The sequence below is a fragment of the Lactuca serriola genome, chromosome 5, assembly GCF_051521515.1.
Source record: "Lactuca serriola cultivar US96UC23 chromosome 5, Lser_US96UC23_V15, whole genome shotgun sequence".
Classification (NCBI taxonomy): Eukaryota; Viridiplantae; Streptophyta; class Magnoliopsida; order Asterales; family Asteraceae; genus Lactuca; species Lactuca serriola.
In genome coordinates, this window is record NC_136412.1 from 342,061,621 (window position 1) to 342,078,605 (window position 16,985).

At 34.6% G+C, this 16,985-nt stretch overlaps 3 protein-coding genes and 1 pseudogene across 6 annotated transcripts; 2 read left to right on the forward strand and 2 right to left on the reverse strand.

Annotated features, from left to right (window-relative positions):
• Positions 1-59: 59 nt before the first annotated feature.
• On the reverse strand, positions 60-2,541 carry LOC145055407 (uncharacterized). Of its 4 annotated transcripts, none has more exons than XM_079003718.1 (8): positions 2,234-2,540; positions 2,005-2,093; positions 1,750-1,888; positions 1,256-1,330; positions 952-1,073; positions 798-873; positions 451-558; positions 60-370 (listed from the first exon to the last, which is right to left on the reverse strand). In XM_079003718.1, the coding sequence occupies exons 1-7, from the start codon at positions 2,366-2,368 to the stop codon at positions 490-492; spliced, it is 705 nt and encodes a 234-aa protein (XP_078859844.1). In that variant the 5' UTR covers positions 2,369-2,540; the 3' UTR covers positions 60-370; positions 451-489. The 4 variants fall into 4 exon arrangements, with proteins under 4 accessions (XP_078859844.1, XP_078859841.1, XP_078859842.1 ...); XM_079003715.1 differs by having other exon boundaries at positions 60-402; positions 499-558; positions 2,234-2,538; XM_079003716.1 differs by lacking the exon at positions 1,256-1,330 and having other exon boundaries at positions 60-402; positions 499-558; positions 2,234-2,541.
• Positions 2,542-4,473: 1,932 nt separating this feature from the next.
• Positions 4,474-5,214, forward strand: LOC145051053 (uncharacterized). Its single transcript, XM_078999202.1, has one exon. The coding sequence runs from the start codon at positions 4,474-4,476 to the stop codon at positions 5,212-5,214; it is 741 nt and encodes a 246-aa protein (XP_078855328.1).
• A 1,832-nt stretch (positions 5,215-7,046) lies between these two features.
• LOC145051054 (putative mitochondrial protein AtMg00820 pseudogene) lies at positions 7,047-7,361 on the forward strand (annotated as a pseudogene).
• Positions 7,362-12,289: 4,928 nt separating this feature from the next.
• LOC145055409 (mitochondrial import receptor subunit TOM40-1-like) lies at positions 12,290-15,607 on the reverse strand. Its single transcript, XM_079003719.1, has 11 exons — positions 15,353-15,607; positions 14,600-14,681; positions 14,409-14,508; positions 14,220-14,315; positions 14,065-14,115; positions 13,908-13,973; positions 13,721-13,822; positions 13,545-13,613; positions 13,373-13,456; positions 12,920-13,015; positions 12,290-12,630 (listed from the first exon to the last, which is right to left on the reverse strand). Exons 1-11 carry the CDS (start codon positions 15,474-15,476, stop codon positions 12,574-12,576), a joined length of 927 nt encoding a protein of 308 aa, XP_078859845.1. The 5' UTR covers positions 15,477-15,607; the 3' UTR covers positions 12,290-12,573.
• Between the last annotated feature and the right edge of the window lie 1,378 nt (positions 15,608-16,985).

The window sequence follows — 16,985 nt, forward strand, 5'->3', positions numbered from 1 at the left end:
TAAAAAATAAAAAAGTTGTTATGATTGATAAATAGATTTAAAGTAAGTTGTTATCATGGTTAGAAAAAAATATAAATGCACTGGCATTACGAGTAAAAAAAGTACATCGTGTATATCAATAGCAAAAGTAAATGATGTTTTTCTCGGTAATTTACCCAATCGTTACTCTCACACTTTAATGGTTTGATTTTGCACTATAATTTTTCCATGTCAAAAGGTCAAAAAAAAAAATTCAAATAAATACAAGAACAGCAATCAACTCCCATGACTATGTCTTGTGAACTTTGTGAGAGTTTTGATCAATCCTTTGGCAATTTTCCAAAACCAAAACAAGTTCATTATCGTCAATACCGACGGGATCGTTAGCAAGCTGCAAAATATTGTCCAATAAGTTTGCTTCACCTAAAACAACACACAAAAAGGATGATCGGACAGTTAATTAGGTGTTACCCTAAGGTTGCTCCAGCTTCCAAATCAACTATGGTTGCATCAATTCACCTGATCAAAATGTGTAAACATGTGGTGGAAAAAGAAGATGAACAAGATGACCCTCGCAGCCTGCATGACCACAAGTTGTAAAAAATGATTTAATAGATAAAGTTAGTTTCCCTAAGTTCCAACTTATTACGATATTTCTCTTAATGTATTTTTTGCATTTCCCTAATTATGTCGTATTTTTCTAAATTGTTTAGACATCATATCATTTATCTAGATAGCATTTATCTAGACATTATTTTAACCATATAAAACTTAATGGGAGAAAAAGAAAGCATGTCCTTAGGATAAAAAGACATTACCAACCACCCTACAAACACTGCAACGCCGTTCAACAAGTAAAACATGGAGTTCTTCTTCCCGGCAACATCAAGATACCTACATATGCATATCTAATGATCGATTAATCCGAAGAAAAACAAATGAAGTTTTGTAGTGTTTTTCATCTATGAATACCATCTTATGTTAACAAATGGTGTTGTGATCTCCGAGAAAAGAACAATAAAGTTGTAAAACTGAGCTTGGCCGCATATAAGGGATTGAATGATACCGAACATAGAGAGTCCATGGTGAAATACCTATAAAAGACGAGAGAGAGAGAGAGAGAGAGAGAGAGAGAGAGAGAGAGAGAGAGAGAGAGAGAGAGAGAGAGAGAGAGAGAGAGAGAGAGAGAGAGAGAGAGAGAGAGAGAGAGAGAGAGAGAGAGAGAGATCAAAACTAAATAAAACATGATATATTCATATAATCATTGTATACTTACGTATTCTGGACCACCTAAAGTCGGATACATCCATATAATCATCGCCAAATCTGACAAAAAGTAACCGAGGGACATCTGGAATGATACAAGTATATACAAATACATTAATTACAGTCGATATGTCTCAGTTTTCCATTATGTAGGTCACACTATAATTTCTCGTAAATAGGTCCCACAATCAGATCTTATCTTTTCATAACATATAAAATGTGTTAGAAAATAAACCTTTGGTCTTTACATATGAAAACTCATTAGACATACAAATTTTCTCCCGATGATGTGGGACCCACCATAATTGTTGGGACTTGGGACCCACAATCTTATATCTCTATCTTTACATACCATATAAATAGAACCCAGAAAATGAAACGTAGCCACATATGAAAATTTGTCTCATGGCATTACCAAATAGGCACACCATTTTTCTCGGTTGTCTGTTAGGCCATATGGCACAGCACAAAATAAAACATGATGATTACAAAATGATCACATACCGCAAGTATAGTGTTAGATGATGCAGATGATCGATAGACGATGAACTCCTGTTGATCATGCTCATCAAAAAGATTTGAAACGACCAAAAAGTAATAAGAAGCAACGGCCACAAAAAGTGCATGGAAGGTCGAGATGCCCCTAAAACATATATATGAACTAACATCAAGTGAGCTAAGGAAATGATATACATGTAAGTTTAATCCAACAAAAAGCTAAAGGAAATGTAATAATTAAATCAAGTAAAAGAACATAACCGATTTTTCCATTCGAATTTCTGCACACTTTCGAGTTTGTTAAAACCTTTGAAGACCAAGGGACTAATTACACCCGTCAAATCATAAGCCTTCAACACAAAAATTAATGTAACCTTTTTAGAATTCAAGTAAAAACAAAGCATTTTGATAACCAGTTAACCATTAAAACAACTTATCATCACTAACAACAAAAATTCAGATAGACAAAATTAGGAGTAAAAGTACTTACAACTTTACACATGATAATGCCTCCAAAAACTGAAAACAAACTTGCTTGATCCACAATGGTGCTAAAACCAGAAGCAGGAGTTCTTCCTTCCATGGGTTTTTGATTTTCAACGTTCAAAAATTGCAGCAGAACCATAAACGAAACTATAAAATTCCCAATATCCGAGCAATTCCAGAAACCCGTCACGATAGTAACTGATGGGATTTGTTAAATAGTAGTTATACAGTCAGAAGATCTCCACAAGTTAATGATTTATATATGTAAACCAAAATCCCGGCTCTAATTATGAAGATTCTAATAACTATTTAATTAAGAAACTAGAGGGAGATATACACATAGCACAAGTGTTTATGATGATTCATGTTATAAATGATAAACGTAAGAATAATGAATTTTTGTGATGTGGGCCACTGGGCCTATTATGGTCGGGGCCCGGGAGGGATCATTTTAGAACTGACAAGTTACAAGAAACATGGAGCTGGTGCGGTGGTGGGGAATGGGGAGTAATTTATCACAAAAATATGAAATGTTCTAATTTATTTATATTGTTTTTATAACGTTGTATATATTAACTAAAACAACAAACTCTTTAACTAATTCAAATCTTGACTTGAAACTCAAATTTTTTAAAAGAAAAAAAAAAATAAAAAAACGTAACATAGTACTCTATGTTTAGAAAACCATCAAAATATATATATATATATATATATATATATATATATATATATATATATATATATATATATATATATCTTCTCTAATAAATGAAGGTTTTTTTGCCACTTGTCACACTCTCATTCATTTTGTCACATGTCATTTTGTGGTTATTTTGAATTAATTTTTATTCCATATGTAGTTTTGTGGTTTTCCTATTTTATTAAATTCCATATGGTATTTAAATTTAATAATAAATGCATATCAATTTCATTAATGAACTTTCCTTATAATTTTAAAATAAAATATGATTAATTTGCTTTGATTATTTTATTTAAATGATTTGTTTAAATTTAAAAGAGAAAAAAAAATACTTTAATTTTAGTAATTCAATATTTTTCTCATTTTTCTTATAAATTCAAATTTCTCAAATGTTTATACATATTTAATTATTTTAAATACACACATGTAATACATGGGGCTCACACCTAGTATATATATATATATATATATATATATATATATATATATATATATATATATATATATATATATATATATATATATATATATGACGCATCATTTTTCTTACATATGAATGTTCCTACTGGTTCGATATTAGGAGTGCAAACAATCTGAGTTGAGCCCGAGTCTGGTCAGGCTCGGCTCGGGTTCGTTTAAGTTATACGAGGCCCGAGCTCGAACTCGACTTGATTCGAGCTTTTTTGTACTGAGCTCGGATCAAGCTCGTAAAAAATTATTCATGCTCGGCTCGGGCTCGAGCTCGGCTCGTTTTTTGTCTAACGTGCCTAAATAAGCTTTAAGTCCGGTTCAAGCTCGTTAAGAACCTTATTTACTAATACCCTAAGTTCCTAATTCCCCAAATATTTTTTATTTTAATATATAAAAATAATAATAAATTATATTATATATAGGTTCATTTAGGCTTGTCAGCCTAACCGAGCTTAGTGTTATAGGCTCGAGCTCAAGCTTGTTTAATAAACGAACTTAATATTAAGTTCGGGCTCGTTTAAAATCGGTTTTGAGTCAAACTTTTAACGAGCCGATCTCGAGTAGCTCACGAATAGTTTGACTCGTTTGCACCCTTATTCGATATATCTTCACATTTGGTAGAGCCAAAAAAGTGAAAACTCCAACCCTACTAGTTCACCATCTCTCCTATAACATGTATCACATTTTTTTAGCATTTTGAGTAATAGAAGGTGAGTATTTAAATAATTTCCATTTGTTGTCAAGTTTAATGATTTTCTTATAATTTTAAGTAGTTTTTCTTGCTATTTGCAGTGCAGGGGTTATTTTGTCAATTTTATGTTTATTTCTTTCTGTTCAGTTTTCAGCTTTTATCTTTCCGTAGTGGGTAGTTACTTTATTGGTAGAAGTTACCTTTAGTTGTCAGTTTCTTTTCTCGTGTAAGCCTTAAGGCATGATGTTCAGTTGTTTTTATGTTAATGCGGAAGTAGTTTTTCCTTCTTCATGTTAGTGCTTTCGTGTATAATCTTACTGTGTGTAAAAGTGTGTGTCTTTTAGCCTTCAAGTTTAACAAACTGGTATCAAAGCCAGGTTCAATGACTGACCTTCAAACTACTGGTGGAGTGAAGAAACTTAACAACCAGAATTACAACACGTGGTCTACCTGCATCATGTCATACATGCAAGGGCAAGATCTCTGGGAAGCTGTAAATGGGTCAGAGACAAGTCAACCGGCGGCAAAAGACAACAATGGAACCTTACGCAAGTGGAAGATTAAAGCAGGCAAGGCCATGTTCGTTTTAAAAACAACAGTTGAAGAAGATATTCTGGAACATATCAGGGATGTAGTGACTCCAAAGGAGGCTTGGGATATGTTGAAAACCCTATTCTCTAAGAAGAATGATGCTAAGTTACAACTTCTTGAGAATGAATTACTATCTGTATCTCAGAGGGATATGACAATTCCCCAGTACTTTCACAAGGTAAAGTCTACATGCAAAGAAATTACAGAGCTTGATCCTCAGTCACAGATAAGCGAAACAAGGATGAAAAGGATTATAATTCATGGTCTAAAACCAGAATTCATAAGCTTTGTAGCAGCGGTTCAAGGTTGGGCCACTCAACCTTCTCTCGTTGAATTTGAGAATCTCCTAGCCGGACAGGAAGCCTTAGTGAAGCAGATGAGTGGGGACTCGATTAAGACTGATGAAGAAGCCCTCTATGCAGAAAAGGGTAAAGGAAAGTATCGATCACAGTCTAGTCAGCACTACAAAAAGAGCTCTGATAAAACTAGAAACTATGAGTCGGGGAAGAATACTCGTAAGTTTGAAAAATGAGAACCATCTGAGGATAAACAAAACAACCATCGTTCCAACAAACGATTTCCTTTCAAGTGTCATAATTGTGGCCGAAAGGGATATATGGCACGCAACTGTCGATCAGAACAGTTGGAAGAGGGTAATGTTGCAGCATCGCAAGAAGAAGAAGCCTAGGATGCAGAAGCTTTGTATGCACAAGTCAAGGACGAAGCGTTTAGTGCAACTGCTGAAAATAGTGAAGATAGTCTTGATGAATGAACTGTTGACTCTGGATGTTCAAACCATATGACCGGGGAGCATGAGAAACTTCAAGATTCTATCAATTATGGCGGTAGTCGAGTGGTTGTGATAGCCGATAACTCTAAACTCTCAATTGCACATGTTGGCAATGTAGTGTTCGTCCAGAAGATAACAACAAAGAACTGAGACTAGAAAGTGTCTATCACGTTCCGGGTATGAAGAAGAATCTTCTTTCAGTTTCACAATTGGCCTCATCTGGTCACTATGTGTTGTTTGGTCCGAATGATGTGATGATCTTCAAAGAATTCGAAACTCGATCAAAACCTATACTAAAGGGACGACGGGCTGATTCAATCTATGTGATGTCGGTTGAGACGGCGTATGTAGAAAAGACAAAAAGCAACCAAAATGCATACCTGTGACACATGAGATTAAGTCATGTGAGCTATGATAAACTTGACTTAATGATGAAGAAACAGATGGTTAAAGGACTTCCTCAACTAGAAATCCGAAAGGATATTATCTGTGTTGGGTGTCAATTTGGAAAAGCGCATCAACAACCCTTCGAAAGTTCAAAGTATAAGTCGAAAGCTCCCTTAGAACTCGTTCATTCTGATGTCTTCGGACCTGTGAAACAGTCATCAATCAAAGGCATGAGGTATATGGTAACTTTCATTGATGATTTCTCAAGATATGTATGGGTATATTTTATGAAAGAAAAGTCAGAAGCGTTCATGAAGTTTAAGGAGTTCAAACTTGAAGCTGAGAGAGAAACTAGAGGTAGTATAGGTTGTCTACGCTCAGATAATGGGGGAGAGTATCTTGCTGATGAATTCTCAATGTATTTGAAGAAACACAAGATTAAACGACAAATGACTTGTCCCAATACGCCACAGCAGAATGGAATTTCAGAGAGAAGGAATCGTCATCTGTCCAAGATTTGTGGCAGCATGTTACATGATAAAAACGTACAAGGGCGTTTCTGGGCAGAAGCTATGAAGACTGCAACTTATGTAATCAACAAAATACCTCAACAAGGGCTCAAATACCTGTCACCGTTTGAGAAGCTGTGGAATATAAAGCCTAATGTAAGTCATTTTCGAGTGTTTAGTTGCATTGTTTATGTTTTTGTGCCTAATCATCTTCGTAGCAAAATGGAAAAGAAAGCATTTTGATGTATTTTTGCGGGATACGATCAAGAAAGGAAAGGATGGCGTTGTTGTGACCCAACCACAGGAAAGTGCTACATTTCAAGGAATGTTGTATTCGATGAAGCTTCATCATGGTGGTCAAAAAATCGTGAAGTACTTCCAAATTCAGGTCTATTTAAGGATAAGCTTGAATCCTCTGATGTCAACTTAAAACTTGATGAAGTAGATGTTATTCTGGAGGATGATGAAGCTCAATCCCAAAGTTCTAGACCATGGAAAACTGGTAGCTTTCATCCAAGAATCAATAATGAAGATGGTGGTGAAAACTTGAGTCTAAGAAGATCATCAAGACCAAAGAAACCAAATCCCAGATATGCAAATGCTGTTGTAATTGAAGATGTAGCAATAGAACCTGATTCGTACCAATAAGCTTGCCTAAAAAAGGAGTGGATCAATGCCATGGAAGAAGATTACACTGCTCTAATGAGAAACCAAACTTGGGAATTGGTTCCTAAACCAACCAATGCAAAGCCAAAATCTTGTAAGTGGGATTATAAAGTCAAACGGAAAGCTGATGGTTCAGTAGAAAGGCTGAAGGCTCGACTTGTTGCACGAGGTTTCTCTCAAGAATACGGGCTCGACTACGAAGAAACATTTAGCCCTGTAGCAAAACTAACCACAGTGAGAGTTCTACTGGCCTTAGCTGCTAGTAAAGGATGGAATATGTGGCAAACGGATGTGAGTAATGCATTTTTATATGGAGAACTTGATTGAGTGATTCTAATGGATCAACCTCAGGGCTTTGTAAGTAAAACCCATCCACAATATGTATGCAATCTTAAGAAAGCCTTTTATAGACTAAAACAATCACCGAGAGCCTGGTTCGGAAAGATTGCTGAATTTCTCGAACATAACGGATATTCTATAACTGCTTTTGATGCAAGTCTTTTTGTTAAAAGTAAAGGAGACAAGGTTGTTGTGGTTCTGGTATATGTAGATGATCTGATAATCACAGGAAACTATGATGAAATGATTACTCGGCTCAAAGAAAATCTCTGCACTCGGTTTTATATGAAAGACTTGGGAAGGTTGAATCATTTCCTAGGTTTAGAGTTGAGCTACCAGCATGATGTGATTGTTTTGCATCAAAGGAAACATTCCACAGACCTGTTAAATAAGTTTGGGATGTTAGATAGCAAGCCAGCAGTAACACCCATGGATGCAAATGTCAAGTTTAGTGCAACAACAGGTAGAGAACTGGAAGATGCTTCAATGTATAGAAATATTGTGGGAAGACTTATATATTTAACTCTAACGATACCTAATATAGCCTTTGCTGTTGGAGTTTTGAGTCGCTTCATGCAAAATCCAAGAAAGCCTCACCTGGATGCAGTACGAAGGGTACTAAGGTATATCAAGATGACACTAAATTGGGGTATTTCTTTCAAGAAAGGAGAAGAAAGCAAGCTGTCAGGCTACTGTGATGCAGATTATGTTGGTGATGTCAATACACGTAGATCAACCACATGTTACTTGTTCATGTTGGGATCTAGTGTGGTAACTTGGTGTAGTAAACGACAACCTATAGTCTCGTTATCAACAACAGAAGCAGAGTATAGAGTTGCTGCAATGGCAGCTCAGGAGTGTGTATGGCTGGTACAATTGCTAAAGGATCTTAAACAGGAGGTGAACTATAGTGTACCATTGTTTTGTGATAATTTATCTTCTATACAATTTGCTGAGAATCCCACGTTCCATGCCTGAACCAAGCATATCGAGGTACACTATCATTTCATTCATGAAAATGTGTTACAAGGTGACATTGATCTGAAATATATTAACACCACAGAGCAAGTTGTAGATTCCTTGACAAAAGGTTTGGCCAACAAGAAATTGTTTGAGTTTTGTGATGCTATGGGGATAGTTAAATTAGGTGTTGAGGGGAAGTGTTAAAAGTACAACACCTAAATGCATGTGCATGGGTTATTTTGTCAATTTTATGTTTATTTCTTTATGTTCAGTTTTCAGCTTTTATCTTTCCGTAGTGGGTAGTTACTTTATTGGTAGAAGTTACCTTTAGTTGTCAGTTTCTTTTCTCGTGTAAGTCTCATAAGGCATGATGTTCAGTTGTTTTTATGTTAATACAGAAGTAGTTTTTCCTTCTTCATGTTAGTGCTTTCCTGTATAATCTTACTATGTGTAAAAGTGTGTGTCTTTTAGCCTTCAAGTTTAACAGCACTTATAGTGAAGATGAGAATATGTTACTTCTACATATACTATAAGGAACATAGTGTATGATCTTTTTGTACTTGTTATGCCAAGATGTCGAAATACTAAAGTTGTATAAAGTGGATGAGAATAAAGAAGAGTTCTTCGCTGAAGATTTCCAATTTAGAAATTTGGGCATAAACGTGGATGGGTACCATTTACGTTTTGCTAAAAATAATTATAGGATTCTATTGGTACTTTGTGGGAAAGAAAATGAAATAAAGTAAGTGCTTGTGCACTTATTGTATTAGACATGAAACAACTTTCGATAAGCATAGATGTTCCAGGTGAAATCTTTGAATGATAAGCATAGATGTTCAAGAAATTTTAATCTTGGGTCCCTAGTTACTCCCTCTTGGATTGTAAAACTTTATGTAGGGGATATGATAATAAATCACACTGTAAAAAATAAATAAATAAATAAATAAAATAAGATAAGGTTGGCATTCTAAGGAAGTATGTTGCACGGTAAGGACGGTGTAAATTGTCAAATGGAAGGTGCTAAGGCATTATTTATGACAGAGAGAAATGTTGTATATACCATTATGGTAGAGTTTGGGATTTAGCCCATGAAAATTAAACTCGGGTGAAACTTAATCCATATGACATTTATTTCAATGTATCTTAATTTGCTTTAAAGCTTGAAAGAAGATCGGACGGGTTAGATACAACCATCATATCGCTACAAGAAAGAGGTATTCCTTTGATATTCTGATTTCTGACCAACATAAGGTATTTTACAAACTTTATTATTTATGTCCAAAACATAAAATCTATTCTAACTATCCATAACAAGAAAAAACATTCCAAAACAGAAAAATATTGCTCAAAATAGGAAAAAAATATATCGGTTTAAAATGGAAAAATATGTCTAAAACGGAAAACTCTGGCCAAAAAAAATATTTATAACAATATGTCCAAAACACAAGCTCAGACAATTGATTTTCTCCATTTATGAACTTACTCAATTACGACCCCTAAAAAAACGTCTCCCATAAGTCAAAGTTGCCTTTAATGTCCTCATTCCAACTTTAGTTTCACATCGACAACATTCTAAAACTTCATTTTGTTTGATTTGTTTTACTAGTGTGCATTCAAATTTTGGTTAAGATGAATAAGCAATGGAATCTTGTTCTTGGTTGGATGAATTAGGTGTGACAAGACCTCATACCTAGAACTAAATATCCTAACCTCAAAAACTTTATTAAAGAACTAAAGCTAAGGGGCATGTCACATCCAACACATTCAAAAAATGATTTACATCAGTATTATATCAGCTCCATTACAAATTCATTATCAAACCACTAGCCCTTGAAAATAGCTACCACTCCACATCATTTTTTTGACATTATTAGATTAAATTAAAAAAATTATTCAAATAAAAACACACATTAAACTAAAAACATTAAATTAAAACACATTACATTAATTTTAAAACACACAAATTTAAATCCTAAAATACTTAAAAAACATATTAAAAAAAAACTCTAAATTGTTTATTTATCCTAAATTACTTAAAAAACATAAAACATGTCAACTAAAACATAAATATTAGAACCTACTTTCCATATTCCGGGTCGAGATCCGGTTATGCTTTGTGTTTATGATTTCAAGATCGGTAAGAGCGATTTTTTGGCGACGTGCTTCTTCCGTTGATTCGTAACTTTTTTCTAGAAAACTTAGAGTTTTATCTATGGATTCCACAAGTCAGGCGTCGCTAGTTGCGGTTGCTTTTCCGCTTGAAGACGCCGCCCGTTTTGCTTTTTCCCTTCCCGGTGGTCAACGAAGTTGGACTTTTGGTGGACCCACTGCATCGGCAACATCGAAGTCATCATTGAGGTCTAGACCAAAACTTGTGTCCGAATCGGAAGTTCTTGGTCTTTTGTTGGAGCCGGTGGTCGAGTCCGAATGCGACGTCTCCGGATTAAGGACTCATTTTGGACCGTTATGACAAACTTCTCACGCTTTTTGGTGACCGAATGGTTTACCATTATTGGTAACTTTGAATTGGTAGCACGCGGTTGATAAAATATTGAAGTCGTTGCAACCACTTTTCTGCATATTTTTTAGATTTTCAAATATGACATTAAACTTTGTGCAAACCGCTCATAGGTCATGCCATTTTCTGTTGACCGCATCGTACGACTGATCCGCTTGCCTTCCTAGTAGCGCGTGAAAGTGATCCAAAACATGATTCCTAAAACTTTCCCCGGATTGTGTGTTGTCTCTTCTCGAATCACACGATATGAAAATTCAAGTTTTCGTTAAAGCTTCTTCCTCTTCTTCGTTCCAAGCCACTGCTTTTTTCCCCTTTTGATTTTGGTTGCCTTCTTCGAGATAGTTGTGGTGTTTCTTGGACACGTTCGTCGTTGTCGAGGTTTACAGTTTGGGATTGAGATAATGAGAGTTTAGATGATTGTGTTTGGAATTGTTGCGGTTGAAATTGTTGAGAATGTTGTTGAAAACCTTGGAATTGGGGTTGAATGAATTGTTGTTGTGGTCGTTGTTGTTGGAAGAATTGTGGGTTGTATGGAAGGTTAGTGAATAAAGATTATTGTTGAATTAGAGAGTCCAACAATTGCATGTAGGGATTTTCTAATATGTGTCCTAAGGCACATATAAGAAACATTAAATATCATAAATATTACCATAATTAAATATGAAATTCATTTATTATGAAAACTATTATTAATGTATTTCATATTTAATTATAATAATATTCCTTATAATAAATGAATTTCACATTTAAGTATGATAATATTTGTGATATTTAATGCTTCTTATATGTGTCTTTAGGGCACGTATTAGAAAATCTCTTGCATTTGATAATCATTTGGAGTATTTGAGGTGTTTGGAATGGGTAAGACATTTTGGTTTGGATCCATTTTTAAAGAAAAGATAAATAAAATAGAAGAAATTTTTGTTTTAGAAGTGTAAAGTGTGTAGCATATATAGGTAAAAGATGTAAGATGTTATTTAAATTTAAAAATTTAATAATATATTTTTTTAAGTTGATTAAGTTGCTTTCTCTCTCCTCACGCGATTCGTTGTCTTCGTCCGTGGATGGGACAACACCACAAGCCACCTACGGACGCCTGGGGCGGTGTTCACGCGTAGGTTGGCATGCCATATCAGCTCCTACACGGCCTTTTCCCTACCATACCGGATGGTCTAATGGTACCGTTTTCTCTTGGTTCAAGTAGCTTGTGTAACTTGTAAATCTTAAATTGTTTCATCTTAACACTAATACTAATGAATCTTTTAAAACTAACAATTTCTCAACTCATTAAGGAAACATTGGTTTTGTAAAATAATTTAACAAGAAACTTAATTAATGGGTTCAACATTTTCCACAATTGGTTCACGGATTGGTCATATTTGACAAGGGTTTCTCATTTTTGAACTTGTATCTTTTCTGGATTTTGTCCCATCAATCACAATCACAATCAACCGTAGTTTATCCCTTATTATGATTCATCCATACAAATGGAAATGGGAATGGAAATGGCTGAAAACAGACTACATTAAATTACATCTCCAAACTGCAAAATTAAATGCCTACAACTGGTAAATGCTACTCTAAACTGTCATGCAGCTGGAAGTGCCACCCACAAGTTATATTGCTCAAAAAAGATAAAAATAAATCTCAAATATTTGTGTCCTCAAGATTGAAAAAAATAATCAATTTGACTCACAAAGCAATGAAGCATGTTGTTATCTATTCTCCAACTGTCAATCCGAACCCAAACTTGTAGTCTTTCTTCATGTGGTCGATCTGAATGTTGATAAAAATTAGCAATAAGGTCATTATAGCAAATTATCATTTCTTTATATTACAACATTTTAGTTTGAAATTTCTACCTAATTATGCCATTGTATTTTCAACTTTTTTTTCTTATTAATACTTTAAAAAATCTAACTACTAGTTCTAGCAATGAAAACTGCTTTCTGTTTGGATGAGATTACTAAACATAGGTAGAATTTTAACAGTAGAATGTTGTGATAAGAATAAAATTAAAGAAAAGGTATATTTCTAATTCTTCCATTTATATAAATGCACTGACCTCAGCAGAGATGATAAAATTAAGACCCATGCTCAACCTTTCTTCAAGAAAAGCAGATGTGCAGCCATTTGAGTCAATCTTGCCTCTAAGCCGACACTGTCAATGTAAATAATAAAATCAATGGAATCGAAAAATGATAACTTTTTATTGTACCCAATGTATTTTAGTTCAATTTATTTATTTTTGTGACAAAAAATTGAAGCCTTTTTTGAGCATTCATATTTATTGAAGTCTTTATATATAAAAAAATTAATTATATGTGGCTTAAAAAGATGAGTTTTTAAAATGCTCATTTATTAGAAAAAGCATGAGAAGCTGAGTGTAGCTAGACATGTCATTTGAATGAAGAAAATTGGTGGCAAAATCTCTCCATGCCAATTTCCCAAACGTTATTTATATAAAATAAAAAATAAATTATAAAAAAAAAAATCAGTAATGGCTTTGTTCACTTACCTGGCGAAGTATGTAATCATAGCCAAAGCTGGCAGTGACATCTCTTGACATGTAATTGTACATTAAATCAGATGCCAATGAAACCTACATACAACAAAGGAGACAAATGTAATGTAATAAGCTGATAAGTGAAAAAAAAAAAAAATACCAACAACATTTAACAAGATTTTACCTTTTCAGACACTTTCTGAACATAGCTAAGAGCCACCATTCCAGTGCTAGCAATCTGTCCTGAGGCAACCTGTAGCAACAAAGAATATGAATTTGAGTTAATAATAGAAATATAGAATAGACTATGCATATACTAGAAATAAAAATATACTACATGTTAAAATTTGAGAAAATTACCATTTTATCCGTATTGTATCGGGCAGCATAACCAAGACCAGACTTACGATGCTGACCTGCCCAGAATACTTCCCCACCTAATGACAAGTGAGGGGTAACACTCTGCAACCAAAATATTAATTTTTTATTTTTTTAACACTAAAAAATAAAACCAGACATTTAATATAAAAGATGGTAAATCTTTTACCTGAATATAACTAGCACCAAGTAAACCACCATTTCCAAGCTGGAATTGACTCCGATAGTCGCTACCCTGCATACAAATTGCATAACCAGTTACCAATAAAATGACATAAAATTTAATAAAATGGAGAACTTGTAAGCATACAAGACTAATAATTTACCTTGTAGTCAAAATTGAACATTCCATGAGACATGTGTGGCTCGCTTGTAAGCTGAGAAGAAAAACACAAGGAATTATCGATAATGTTCATTCATCCAAAAAAGGCTTAATGTGTATTATATGTAAATATTAAGAATTACTAATCTACCCTTCCACCTGAGCATTGGCCTTCATGGTAAGATTCTCAGACAAGTCACATTTCACTCTGGCATTGACTCGTCCATCAGTCAAGACTCTTCCAATAAGCATTAACTACAGCACACCAAACAATTACAAATATGCCCTTCCAATAAGCAAACTAAGATCCTAAAGATGACACAGTGTCATAACTCATAAATAACCTACCTTTGGATCTATGAAGTTTGCACCAAACTCATAGTTTGCAGTTGGAATTTTAATTACTTCAGCAGATTGAGAAGGAAGCTCCGTGGGTCCCATGGCAATACTATAAAGTTCAAAAATGGATAATTATAAAAACAGAAATGGAGGAAAGTTCATATGAACTCAAAGAACATATGTTGATTTGGAATTAGTACCTGTGACTTAGTGAGAATCTCTGATTGAGTCCCTTAGTAAAATCAACTCGCATCCCCTCAAAATAATCAGCCTTTAAGGACACTAGAGAACAAGAAAATATTCAATCTAAGATGCTGTTGAAGGTAAAACTTCATTTATGTTTCTAGTTTACAGGTGATTGATTCAATGGAAGCATCACTACCCGTTAAACTGAATGTGCCTTGGGTCAATATGAAACATCAAGATAGTCAACCAATCACAGATTGTTGCATACAATAAGAAAATAACAATGCATTATTTAAGAATTGATACAATGTGGTCATTGCTTATAAGTCTTGTTGCATCACTTACCAACAAATCGTCCTAAGGAAAATACTATTTCCATAACAATAGATTTAACTTCTTGAATCAAATGTCTGTGTAGGATTTGCTCTTGAACGTTTAAGTTTTGAATAAAAGGTGCATTATATATGTAGAGTTGAGCAAGAACCCCAATTTGAAAAATACTATGAAGGTATCTTGATCCCATGATAAAGGCTCCGGTGCCCCAAGACGGAGAGATAAATACGTATATTTCGTGACCATAGAAATAATTCCAATCAAGAAAGTAAAAAATTTCAAAAGTATCAAGTAGCTTAGGGTTTAACGATGATAATGGATTAGGGTTTATGTGATCATTCAAATCAATCACCTAAATCGTTTACAGCAAAAACTAAAACAAAACTAACGATACCAATTCAATAATTGAGGTTCAAGAGCAGCAAGATATTAACTGAGGGCTTCCCGGTGGATTTCTTCGTAAGGAATAGGGCATGGTAGGTCCATGTAATCGACTTTCTCCGGTTTGATAGTTTCCGCCGCCGCCGCCGCTGGTGGAGGGGGAACAAGAGTCGCCATTTTTACCAAAGATAGATTTAGCTGGTCAAAAATTGGAAGAAGAAAAGGCTTTGTACAGTGTTTTCTTCTTCGAAGTGGAAGATTTGAGGAGCAACAAAGAAATAAAATAAAAAAAACCCTTGGTACTCTATAAAAACCCTGGTCTTTGGATTGCGGAGTGATATAAATCTATCAGAAATCAAATACAATCAAATATCTTGTATATTTTTTTACTATTTATTTTTTACTAAGTATCGTAAAAATCAAAAGACTAAAAACACAATTAATTGTATCCAAATGTCATAATCTTATATGAGTAACAAGATAAATGAAAAAAAAATAAAAAAGCATTTAATTTTTCTAAAGCTTAGAAACTTGCTAGGGAAGCTAGGGTATTGGTCCTTTCTGGAAAAGATGGTTGGGATCACGTGAAACCCTAGCCCCATCGTTCCTTAAATAGGGTTCATGATCAAAGGCTTAGGGTTTTGAGCTCATTGCAGCGGCCCAACGCGACCTTAAATGAATACCACGTCGTGGTGTCGTGGTAAGCCACCCACCACACCGCGGAAGGGGCTAAAGCACAAAAACTCAACTCTAAAACTTAACATTCGAAGCATAGACTCATACCTATATTAGATGTTACATGTTCCCTGCCTGACTGTTGTTCTTCACTTATCACAACTCTGTATGGAGTTTATGTTGCGAACTCTACCTTCTGGTTAACACTGTAACACCATGTTTCAAGTCGTTTTATAATTTGGGGTCGTGACCCGAAGATCAAGTATCATAAGGCTTCGGGCTTTGGGAAAAAGAGGTTTAGACCCATTTGGATGTGGGTAATGTAGATTACGGTATCCAAGAGTTTGTTTGTGTTGGGGTCAAAGGGTAAAACAGGAAAAGTGATGTTTCGAACTTAGATAATAGTGTGGGGCTCTTTAATACCTTTACGTGGATATAAAGATCGTTGAAAATGGAGTTGGAACGAAGAAGTTATGATCGTTTGAAGTTAGGAAAGTTTTGGGCTTAGTCTAGTATGTTAGGAGTACAAAATGTGTACTAGGCATACCTAGAGTACGTCGGAAGTACGCGATCAGTTCCTAAACCCTATTTTCGTGGTTTGAGCCCTATTTAAGCTTCTTAACTTCTCCAAACTCATTCCATTCTTGGTCTTTACCTCTACAACTCCCTCTCTTAGAACTCTAACACTAGTTTGAGTCTTTTAAGCAAAAGAAGGTGTTCTTGAGTGCTTTGTAGTGTTCTCGGTGCATCTTGAAGAAAAATGAGCTCTTTGGGGAAGTGTTGGGTACATTAGAGTTTGTAGATCCAGACTTTGTTCACCTTGATCTTTCTTTTATAGGTATAAAGCTTGAATCTTGAAGATGCATTTGTTAGAACTAGCTAGTTCTGTGTGTTATGAGCTTTTGGTCACTTTAGTGCATAAAGTTTAGATCTTGAAAGTTTATGGCCTTGTTATGGTTAAAGTTGGAAACTTTATCCATCTAAAAATCATATTGATTTAGATCTAAAGGT

Excerpts from the sequence above, each read along its gene's own strand:
- LOC145055407 (XM_079003715.1), bottom strand. The coding sequence starts at position 2,368 with ATGGTTCTGCTGCAATTTTTGAACGTTGAAAATCAAAAACCCATGGAA. Across the intron at positions 1,889-2,004 it reads AAATTCGAATGGAAAAATCG|GGGCATCTCGACCTTCCATG; the intron begins GTTATGTTCTTT and ends TATATGTTTTAG. Across the intron at positions 1,331-1,749 it reads CATCTAACACTATACTTGCG|ATGTCCCTCGGTTACTTTTT; the intron begins GTATGTGATCAT and ends GTATCATTCCAG.
- LOC145051053 (XM_078999202.1), top strand. The coding sequence starts at position 4,474 with ATGACTGACCTTCAAACTACTGGTGGAGTGAAGAAACTTAACAACCAG.
- LOC145055409 (XM_079003719.1), bottom strand. The coding sequence starts at position 15,476 with ATGGCGACTCTTGTTCCCCCTCCACCAGCGGCGGCGGCGGCGGAAACT. Across the intron at positions 13,457-13,544 it reads TTCAGAAAGTGTCTGAAAAG|GTTTCATTGGCATCTGATTT; the intron begins GTAAAATCTTGT and ends TGTTGTATGTAG. Across the intron at positions 13,016-13,372 it reads ATGATTACATACTTCGCCAG|TGTCGGCTTAGAGGCAAGAT; the intron begins GTAAGTGAACAA and ends TTACATTGACAG.